The 11,757-nt window shown below is 33.9% G+C and overlaps 1 protein-coding gene across 2 annotated transcripts; it reads right to left on the reverse strand.

Annotated features, from left to right (window-relative positions):
* Window positions 1-793: 793 nt before the first annotated feature.
* Window positions 794-11,414, reverse strand: LOC138329015 (retinal homeobox protein Rx2-like). Of its 2 annotated transcripts, none has more exons than XM_069275715.1 (5): window positions 11,140-11,414; window positions 5,916-6,062; window positions 5,334-5,485; window positions 1,536-1,685; window positions 794-1,206 (listed from the first exon to the last, which is right to left on the reverse strand). In XM_069275715.1, the coding sequence occupies exons 1-5, from the start codon at window positions 11,279-11,281 to the stop codon at window positions 943-945; spliced, it is 855 nt and encodes a 284-aa protein (XP_069131816.1). In that variant the 5' UTR covers window positions 11,282-11,414; the 3' UTR covers window positions 794-942. The 2 variants fall into 2 exon arrangements, with proteins under 2 accessions (XP_069131816.1, XP_069131817.1); XM_069275716.1 differs by lacking the exon at window positions 11,140-11,414 and adding an exon at window positions 7,321-7,767.
* Between the last annotated feature and the right edge of the window lie 343 nt (window positions 11,415-11,757).

The raw sequence follows: 11,757 nt of genomic DNA on the forward strand, positions 1-11,757 counted from the left end.
ACATACAATGTACCCATTCACCCTACTGTACGAGTGAAGTGTAAACACATACAAGGTATTCCACCCCGATACTGTATGATGAATTTTAAACACATACAATCTAGTAATGACGAGTTTAACACATACAATTCACCTACTGTATGATGAGGTTTAAAACACAAGTACAATGTTAATCCACCCTACTGTACTTGATGAGTGTTAACACATACAATGTAATGACCATCCCTACTGTATGATGATGTTATACGACACAACACAATGTAATCCACCCTACATACAAGTATGACGAGGTTTTAACTAATGAATTGTAATCCACCCTTACCGTATGATGAGTTTAAACACGTAATTCACCCTACCGTATGAGGTTTTAACACATACTATGTAATCCACCCCTACTGTATGACGAGTTTAAACCCACACATGCATTGTATTCCCACCCTATTCTATGAATAAGATTTTAATACATACAATGTTATTCACCCTACGTAGGACTGTATCTACTATGAAATGGAGTCTACAAAGTTATCTCCCTTTCCTTAACATACCAGCCGAATTAGTATAGCACCAAATTGATAAAAAAGAATAACACCAAAGAAGTGACCGTTTTTGAAACAGCACTTTGCCTCTCGACTGTTCGTAAAACACACAACCATCACGATTTAATAGAATGTAGCATTGTCCACACCATTTGTTAAATATAGAAGTAATGGAAGATCAAACTAGAGACTTCCGGTCATTAGATGTGTTATGGGATGTCATTTCGATGTCTTCATGTATATATATACGAATGAATAAAAACCTTTAAAGTTTCAACCAATAGAGCACACCAAGCGCTATCTCGCCGGTCACCTATACAAATTTTTATCTTGTTGTAAAATAACATGGTGCTGTGAACCAGAAGATTAGTTGTTTGCTGTCTGCACAAATTGCCAATAAAAATGCTCATTGATACATATTTTGCATTTCCATCGCTGCTTCGTGTTCACGCGCTTTCAATCGAAGTGCAGCTATACTTCCGGTCCTTCGATTTTCCACAATTCCAAAGTTTATATATCTAGATGTAAATGGATAGGGAACCGGAAATACCGGTACAGATCTGTAAAACGGAAGTGGCGACATAGACAAGTTCAAAGGTGAGATCTGTTCGCCGTTTTCGTCAATTATTTTATCAGTACTTCCGCTATCTTGACACTTTGCAATGGCTGTCTGAAATCAAAATGTTAAAATTCATCCATTAATAAATTCAAGGTAATATTAAAGAAAACGAATATATAAACAATTTTATTTTTTCTAAAAATCAATATTTTGCCATGGTTATTTATAACCACAGAAAAAAAACAACCGCCATATTAATTGTATAATTGACATTCGTTAAATTTTAACGACACTTTGTATAGTATGCTGTTAAAATGAAGAGAGGGATTTAAACCACTTGTGAATGGAAAAAAAAAAAAAAAAACAGAAAAAGACGGCGGGGAAAAATAGGGAGATATTTTTTAATGTTTTATTGTGGACAGTTAAAAGTTTCCGAGTACCTGTAAGGGAGCTCCAGTATGAAGATCGTCTGTCCGAATAGAGGACCGAGGAGCTGGAACAAACTCGGTTTCCCGGAGATCCTGGAGACCTCCGAAATTTCCCAGCTTCTCGTACTTGCGCCACTTAGCTCTGCGATTTTGGAACCATATCTGTATCACAAACGCCAACATAATAAGAGCAAAGCTCTTTCGACGTGATATAGAAAATAAAATAAACAAGTACAGCTTCGCTCTTCCCATGCCGTGCATGATTCATATTACAATATAGGAGTTGATTTTTAAAAATACTTGCTTCACAATTTTGGCATAAAATCACATGCTTCGATCAGAAGGATACCTGTTTATGTCAGATGGAAAAAAACTTTTGAACATGCAGTAATTTCCGAAATCAGACGAACCATTCCAATGATTTGTGACGTCATCCTGAACAATCAACAACCGAAGCGAAACTGTCAACATGCATGTGATTTTAAGCCACAGGTCTTAGTACTTACATAAATACACACGAAGAAAAATGTTATATTTCGACTTATTGGGTAGCGTGGTTTATCATCTACATAATGACACATTATTGACGTCATAACCAATAAAAATGACGTCACTACATATAAATGATGATGTCATTAATGTCGAGTACATATCGTGTGGAGTATCATGTGAGGGGTTTAAACATGACGTCATTTTTTATGAATGAATAAGTAGTGCTTTTCTATTCAGTCCACCCTGGAGAAATACGACTGTGCATGTATGTAATTTATAAGAGCGCAGCTCTCTGCGCGGCCGAAGGCCGCGTAGAGCGAAGCTCTACTAACCATAACACGTGTGTGAGCATATAGATTCCAATACACTCCAGTATACCCCTTGGACTAAAAATTGTGTCCCCGCGGGAAAAGTCTCGCGCCTCCATGTAGGCAGCCATGTTTTTAATTCTCGTATATCAGCACGACGAGATTTGAAATTTCTGTACTAGACTAAATTGTGTTATCAGTATACGCTTTAAAATTACTGTAAGTAGTTTTAATTTACACATGTACAAGAACAACACAATAAATGTAGTTGTCCAATATGTACTGTGTATGTTCTCAAGCGCACGGCACCGTCACTGTCGCCATGACGTCACACGTGTAAATTTGAAACCTGTCGCCAAAGATGACGGCACAGATTCGCGCGTAAATTCATATTTTGGAGTTATGATATACACACGGTAATTATATGTGCAAAATTGCCCCACCTCTTTAGACTTACGTTTTGATGAAAAAAATCATCCGTTACAAACATACGGAGGACATGAAAAATACATTTTGTACACAGTTTAAAAGAAAAAACAATAATTTATCTGTTTTGTAATTTGCCCCCTCATTTTCTTCACCCTACTGAAATGTCCTAAAAATGCGCATTTTAACACATAAAAAATGGTCCACCCTCCTGTTGATGATAATTCATCTAAGGGATTCTACTACATGTATTTCAAAAAAAGTGTATAACGTCAAAAAAGACAATTAACCATTACTGTATTCAAGTTGAGTTAACACAACAATGTGCCGATGGTGTGAATCCGGTATGTTCAGATCGAGCAGGGTTGCATACACATGACGAATTAACAATTATCATTATTGTAAATGAGGTAATTTAAAACGAAAAAATACATCGTAAAACTCATATTCAGCCATTGTAAATAGTAAAAACATCGGGGGAGACTTCGGGACCCCAAAAACCAAAATATCGCACCTTCCGCGCTTGCAAAATCATCAAAAAACATCGTTTAAAACTACAATGGTAATCTCAACCACAGGTGCTCGTTTCTATATATAAGTATAAGTATAATACTGTATGATAAGGTTATACATACAATCGGCCGGCCATATAACACTACCAATTTCAGAATGATTATTAACCAACCGTATAGAATAATATAATAGGAATATCCTCTCAATCGACAGGGAGATAATTTATCTTTAATTTGGTATATGATACAATATAATCATCACGCCGTATGAAAACTAGTTTCCACAACATCGGAAAACACCAGATTTCAAGTCGGACACTGTAAAGATCAATCCGTAATAAACACGCCAGGGCTCTAATGAGGTAGCTCAACAATGTAAACCACTGCATGTATGACATTTCAGCTTCAGTTTGGTAAAAAAACAAACTTACCGGTATGTTATGTTTTATCTATATACCATCCATTTGCTCAATACAGCCTTTTGAAATTTCCGATTGAAAAAATGTGTGTCTCTAGCCGTCATGTTGATATGTGTGTAGTACATTTGTTTTCTCGGCGTTGATTGGTCAATGAATTTTCGAGAGCCAATCAACGCCGACAAAACAAATCTATGCACACATACATTACATGGCATATAGAGACATAAATTTTTAAATCGGAAATTTCAAAGGGCTACGTTAGGCAAATGGATGGTATTTATCCATGATTTACTAACCGGTAAGTTTGTTTTCTACCAAACTTTCATCACTTATGACAGAAGTGTTGACAAGCAGTTTTTTGAGCACACATGCAGTATTTCCTGGTGTGTTTATCGAGGACACCACAAGTCCAAAGTTGAAGTGTTTGGCTGTTTTCGATGTTTATGGATACCTAGTGACATTTATACGGCATGATATATTTTGTATAATATACCAACCAAATTACTGAAAATTCACCCAGTCGATTGAGAGTTATTCCATTTCATAACTACGGTTGGTAATAATATACTTTTTTCTGAAATTGGTAGTGTTTATATGGCCGAACCGAAGTTTATTTTGACCCTATGTCTACAATATTTTGTATAATGTATTCTCTTACTTGAATGATTTATATGATTAGCGATGTAAAAGTTATCTCCGAAACGAACATAAGCCTTATGTTTCATATTAGAAAAAACGAACACCTGTGTCTCAACCGAGTATCTTAAAAATTGTCTTTCATCGTGAGTTCATAATGTCTTTTATTGTACTTAATATATATTTAAAGTACACTTGCTAAATGTATAAGATTAAAAACGAATTTAATTATTTTTTTTACTAAAATTTTGTATCATTTATGGAAATAGGCTATCTGATGTGTTTATATGATGATAAAACTAATTTCAAATCGACTTCTGTGGACTGTTCGTTACTTTTAAAAATTTCTTTAAGGTGAAACTGGCTTTTGTTATTTCCAAAATTTCGCGAGGGAAGATTAATATAATGAATCTTGTAAATTAATTTGTGTTTTATAAGAAATATTTTTGTATTTATTGTTTTATGGTCCTGTATTTTGTTAAACATGAATATCTTGTCTCAAACGAGTCAGTCATGCATATCGGTCCATTGTATAAAAGTATCTGTGTTTTTTCCCCTTTTTTTATCGGTTTGCATGTAAAATCGTTACTAACTGTACAAATACGTTAAGTATTCTGCAATTGGGTACCTGAATGAACCGAGATTTTGTCGAATAAATCGTAAAAACTCATTCCATAACTTTTGTAAAATTTTTAAACTAGTCTAACCCGATTGTGACATGCTGAAGGATTTTACCAAATAGGAAATAGGGATTTTAGTACACATGACATGACAAAGGATGGATACAATATAGGAGTGGATTTTTAAAACACTTGCTTCACAATTTTAGCATACAATCACATGCTTCGATCAGAAGGATACCTGTTTATGTCAGATGGAAAAAACTTTGAACATGCAGTATTTCCGAAATCGACGAACCAAAGCAAATTAAGTGTTTTGCGTACAAAACGAAACATCATTTGATGATTTATTTTTGAACTTGAACTGCAAACCCAGTCATTAACATTATTCATTTACCTGAACTCGAGCCTCTGGTAAACCAGTTTTATCTGACAAATCCTCTCGCGCATTAGCATCCGGATAGTGGGTGACGCGGAACACTTCCTCTAAAGATTTTAATTGATCCGCCGAGAAAGTAGTGCGTATACGTCTCTTCTTTCTTGTCTCATCTGTTAAAGAAGATTGTTTATTGTATTAATATTATTTAAATTACATGAAAACTTAAAAAAATAATAAACTAATTTTGCTTCTTAGGAAATCATCTGGAATTTTTTATATGATCTTAACAGACGACTTCCTGATGTTACTTTATTAATAGAATTTATTTGAAATTATTTTTGTACTTTCCATAACAGATTTTGTGTTTTGGTTGATTTATGATACCGATATATCTCAACAGTAATTCGTCATTCGGTGGCATTGGTAGTTTTAGGTAATAAGATACTATCAATACGATCAGTCCTGCATTCATCCCGAATCAACCAGATGCTGAATCGTCATACTCACGAAGGATTCGTGTGGGGCTACCATGTGTGAACGAGAAGGGAAAATATAAAAGACAAAAGACGCAACTCGATTGACAACTTTGAATAAGCTTACCAGGAAACAAACGCTTGACAGCATTTTCTGTGATGTCACCTTGCTCGCCATCCTTGTCCTTTTCGTTTGAGCTGTCGCTTTCGTCGCAGCTGCTGTGAAATGAGTCCTCCTCTCTGGCAGACAACTCGGTCACGTGGATGGAGGCCTCTGTAAAATTACAGTGTATGTCACATTAATATCACATTGGTCCATTCCATACTGTATACATTAACTTAACGAGTGGTCACCCTTATCATTCCACTTTGTAACGTTCATTTTTATCGGCTTATTTACTTTGTAACGAAACATTTGTATTGGCTTACATACATTGTAACGAACAACTTGTATTTGGTTACATACTTTGTAACGAACATTTGTATTGGCTTACATAATTTGTAACGAACATTTGTATTGGCTTACATACTTTATTGTAACGAACATCTGTATTGTCTTTACTCTTTACATACATTTGTAACGTTAACATTGTACGATTTATTGGGTACGACTTTGGTACATACATTGTAACGACACATTTGTATTGGCTTACATTATTGTAACGAACATTTGTATTGGCTTACATACATACACATTGTAACGAACATTTGTATTGGCTTACATACTTTGTAACGAACACTTGTATTGGCTTTACATACATTGTAACGAACACTTGTATTTGGTTACATAATTTGTAACGAACACTTGTATTGGTACATACATTGTAACGAACACTTGTATTTGGTTACATACCTTGTAACGAACATTTGTATTGGCTTACATAATTTGTACGAACACTTGTTATTCGGTTACATAATTTGTAAACGAACATTTGTATTGGCTTACATAAATTGTAACGAACATCATACTTTGTAACGAACATTGTATTACATTACATTATTATTAACATTAATTGTTATATTCCTATAAACTCTATTGACAAAAATGCCAATAAATTAACTATTCCGTCGAGCGGTCCAAAGAACTGTAAAAATCCACTGTTAGATGTGCTATTGGACCGGAGTGACGTCACACATACAATTCGTGACGTCAATACATTGTTTTGAGTCAATGGGTATAACAAAACAGCTATCGACTTGGCTTTCGGGCAACAGATGATTTGTTGGACCCTCACACAAATTGTTGCCCTCGGCCGGGTCCAACAAATCTTCTGTTGCCCTCAACCTCAGTCAACAACTGTATACTATTATTAACTGACGGTGTAATGAAGAAATGGAATTTTACAAGATTCCATGAAATTATTTTGCATATTTGTAGTGTCATATTAGATAGAAAAACTCTCTCTCAAAATTATTAATTTTGTATTCGTTTACATGCTAATTATATTTAATATATGAATATTAAAATTTAGACGGTAGTGTTATTGGTGGTACATGGTAACACAACGCTTCAGAAAAATAGATAAGTTTACCTTCGATCGAATCCCTCACCCGGTCATACATCGGTCCAGTAATCAAGAACAAGTGAAGTAAGTCGCATCAAAACGTACTGTCAATTTTAACAGCAAGTCTGAATGAATGAACTGTACTTTACGATCGGAAGAAGTTATTATGTGACGTCATATAATGGCAATACAGCGTTCCTATACCTAGTCTAATAACCACAGTGTGATTTATTTAGGTGATTCGGGCTTATAGCAAGTCATTGTTCATCCTGGTTCTTCTCACAAGGCAATGATTTAACATGAACTGTCGCCTGGCGTTGCTAGGAAGACGCTATTTATAATAAGTGGTTTCTTTGAAGAGTTAAATGGTATGAAACTTAACAGTTAGGGATAAAAGGCGACATGGGCTCACATATTGTAGACATAGCGATGATTGTCTTCTTTTAATTTTCAGAGATAAAACTTCAAAAAGATATTTATTCTACAGTGACATAGGATTTAGTCGTGTAATTGATTTCAATATTTTATTGAATATATTTATTGGCGACATCTTCTGTTCTCACCGAATGTTATCTTGTAGATTGTGTCATATTTTAAAATATTGAAGTATCTACTCGCCGTAGTTAGATTTCACACCATTCCGATGGTGTGTCGTCGAGCCCTCCGTCCATTGTGTTATCTATGTATGTACTAGATACTCCTGCCAGTGGACAGGCCTGGCAGGTTTAATGCGTTTACTTAAACATAATCGACAAACAAATCGGACGATAAATATATATATTATGTGAAACAAAGCATGGCGAATTTACTCAAATTATCAATATGATACACTATTATCATACAATCGACGTTTACAGTCATTCAGTAACGCTCACCGTAAATTTTCCTTATATCCTTGTATGTGTTTTTGTATTTATTTATTTACATATTTTCGTTTAATTGTGGGCCACTCAGATATATATTTATGTCGATGATTGAATTTACCATTCAATATTAGACTGTCTAAGTGCAAACGGTAAAAAAAAATGATGAATTTGATTGACTAATAATGTAATATTAATGTTGAACTAAATATTTTATGGTCATTTCCTCCGAAGCTAGCCTCAAATGAAAAGAAACTCATTCATATATTTTTTTCCAAAATATACAAACATTAATTTATGTCGTCATTTGTTACATAAGCAGGAACACACATCTCTTACCTCTTTACTAAACATAATAGTTATCGACACGTTATTTTGTGAAGATTATACAGAGGATACCCTAACAAATGCTGGGACAGGTCTGAAATAGACATGATCACAGGAATGAACAATAAATCCTGTGATTCTCAACATCAGTGGGGACATTGCTATTCTTTTAATCTCTGAATACATGATTGGTGGTTGTTTGTTTTATCCCAGTGTCTGGCCTGTTTATACGTATCACTATATTCCAATGTAATGGGGAACAGTTATAATGTATAAAGTCTAGCATCAACGAAGAGGGATTTCAACAATAATGAATTAACTGTTTTAGACTCTTTTAAACAACCGGAAGTACAAAGTACGCATTAGGATTGCACAATGATAAAGTTTGAAGAAGCTTTAATACATCTTCATTAGCTAGCCTGACCTTACCAATGACGTCACCTGGGCGAATACTGATAGCCATTGTTTCTTGATGAATAGCAGTTATATTTCATTGAATTGTGGAAACTTTGATATTTTCTTCACACGTCGGTAACTATTATTCATCAAGAAACACGGAATATTCTATTTAGTAATTTTTTTTTAAAGATGCTCCACCGCTGACAAATGGTATTTTTTCACTGTCAAAAACAGGAGCAGACGATTTAATATTTTTCTTCAGTAGCAAAAGTTACTTACTTTACACCATTACCACTTTTGAAAAGTTTGAGCTTCTCATTTTAATTCAAGTTAAAATTACAAAAAATAATTAATTGCATCCCGAAAAAATTCCGCGGCACTATATCCTATATGGAATGAAGTACTGATTGCGCATGCACCAAAGGCAAAATAAATTATTTTATATTACTTTTTCTGTTAATTAGCCATATATATACACTTTTAAACACCAATTATTGTTCAAGTGATGAATATCATTTATGCTCTGTCGGCGGTGGAGCATCTTTAAAAAATTTTTTTTTTATTGGCCAAACTAAACTATCGGCTAAAATCTTATTGCGCCATAAATCAATTTGTTTTATTGTAAAACTAAATAAAAATACGCAATGTCCAATAAATACCACACTGAGTTATTTAAATTAAATAATAAGCATTTTTCTCAATATCTTTTGGGTTTATGTAGTTATAGACGCGAAATAGACGCGTCTATGAAGAATGTCCTTCCGTTTTTTGTCTATGACTTCGTAAACCCAAAATATATTGAAAAAAAAATCCTTTAATTAAACACGAGTGCGCATTAAAAGCAATATAAAATGATATCAAATTTAGACCAACCTGCAGAATAGTAACTCTTGTATGTCGTAATAATGAAATAGATTAAACTTAGCACGTCCGAAGCATATATAAAGTTTGAGAATGATTTTTTTTATTTACTTTCTTCTTATCATGTTTATGTTGAACTATGAATAGTTTGAGATACACGAATAGCTTGTTGTACATGAAAGCACGTGCATGTTAAATTTTAGTTGAAAAAAAATGTTAAAAAATATATTTGTACTTTTGAGTCAACAAAGCTTTTGAAGAATTGAAATCAATTCGAAAGTAAATTTGAACAAAGGTCAATGTCCATATTTGTGCAGATAAAGTAAATGTGTTCAAAAATATTCCTATTATTTTAGTAATAATGATATCACTGTGATTTAATTGAACATTGATCGAGACATTCGGAAAAGAATACGTAATCAAATAACAAGGAAGGAATGTTTGGTGAATTACATTTAAGATTTTTATTGATAAAACAACACTCCTAGAACGCACTCCAGACAGACGCGCTTTGTTAGGACTTTATCAAATACAAATACAGCAAAAGCACTTGGTCATGTAGAAAGTGTTTCCTTTTTAAATCCCGTAATTTTGGGAATAGCACGCGCCACTTTGAACGATGGACACATACATCAAAGTAAAAAAAAACATGCAGAATGCGGAAGCGATATATATAAAAAATCTCTTTTCACGATTCCCTTTTACACACATGTTAGAAAACTACAGGGGGTATCTACAATACAAACATTGTTAGAGAAAACAAATCTGTTTATATACCATGTATATATAATTTCGACATGTTCTTGGCATCAAATACAACTAGAACTGTAAGCTGTGTATTCATGTATATCACTTGATGGTATATGAACACATTTGGTCCAAACACGAATGAGTTATTGACCATCGCACAACTCATGCACATAGTGAGCTAGTACCACGCCAACCTCACTTTTCAGAAAATAAAGGCCGTTTTGCTTGCTTGTTTTTTTGTTGTTGGTTTTTTTTTTTTTTTTTTTTCTTTTCAAACCACCTCTGTGATCAGTATGAAGTCAGGTGATGTATATATTAGTTTGAAATAAATAGTTGTCAAAATATAAAATGTAAAGAACACCCGTTTGGTAGTTGCATGTATCTTGGGTGTCATGGGCCCAATAATACAAAACATAACAAAGATGAGGAAAATTGTCAATGGAAAACTTCAGGACCTCAGTTCTCGAGAAGTTTTATACAAGTGTGTTCTGATAACAAAAACTCGAGATGATGCGTTAAGTTAATTAAGAACTATTAATCAGGGTAAAACATGACATAAAACAATACAGTTAAAACAAAGTACACAATAAAGACAAAACAGCACTAATAAAACAACACAGAACAATGAATAAAGGACTATATATACCTGACGTGACGTCTCGTGCATCTGTCACCTGTATTTTAGGGCTGGTCTCATTCTGTAATATGGTGGCTATTGAATGCTTGGTCAGGATCCTTTCTATACCATTTGACGTACACTGATGTTCTTCTTGACGCCTCACGTGCATTTTACCGGTATATATTTTCTATGAGTTTATTAAACGTTTTCTGAATTATTTTGTTTTACATATACGATTAATAGACTTCAGGATAAAGTTGTGATTCAGTGCGAAGCCCGGAGTGGGTTTGTTCAGGGACCTGACAGACCCGAGGTAGCTATTTCCCTATGACAATAAAGTCTAGATTTGTTTGCATTCGGATGTATTAGGTGCAATAAATGTCGAATATCTATCTAGAGTAATTCTAAAACAAGGACTGTGATTGGTTGGTTAGTAAACGAGTGCGGTAATCGACATCTGATTGACAGGAACATACTTGAAATATCAATCACATTGCCAGGGTGAAATTTAATCCAGTTCAACACAGATAACTCGAAACGTTTATCAATTATATGAATTAATATCCGAGTAGATAAAATGAAAATGTTCAATTATATGAAATTATTTTCTGGTTTCTATCGCTAAAATCGTGTTTATTTTACATA

The sequence above is a fragment of the Argopecten irradians genome, chromosome 8, assembly GCF_041381155.1.
Source record: "Argopecten irradians isolate NY chromosome 8, Ai_NY, whole genome shotgun sequence".
Taxonomy (NCBI): domain Eukaryota; kingdom Metazoa; phylum Mollusca; class Bivalvia; order Pectinida; family Pectinidae; genus Argopecten; species Argopecten irradians.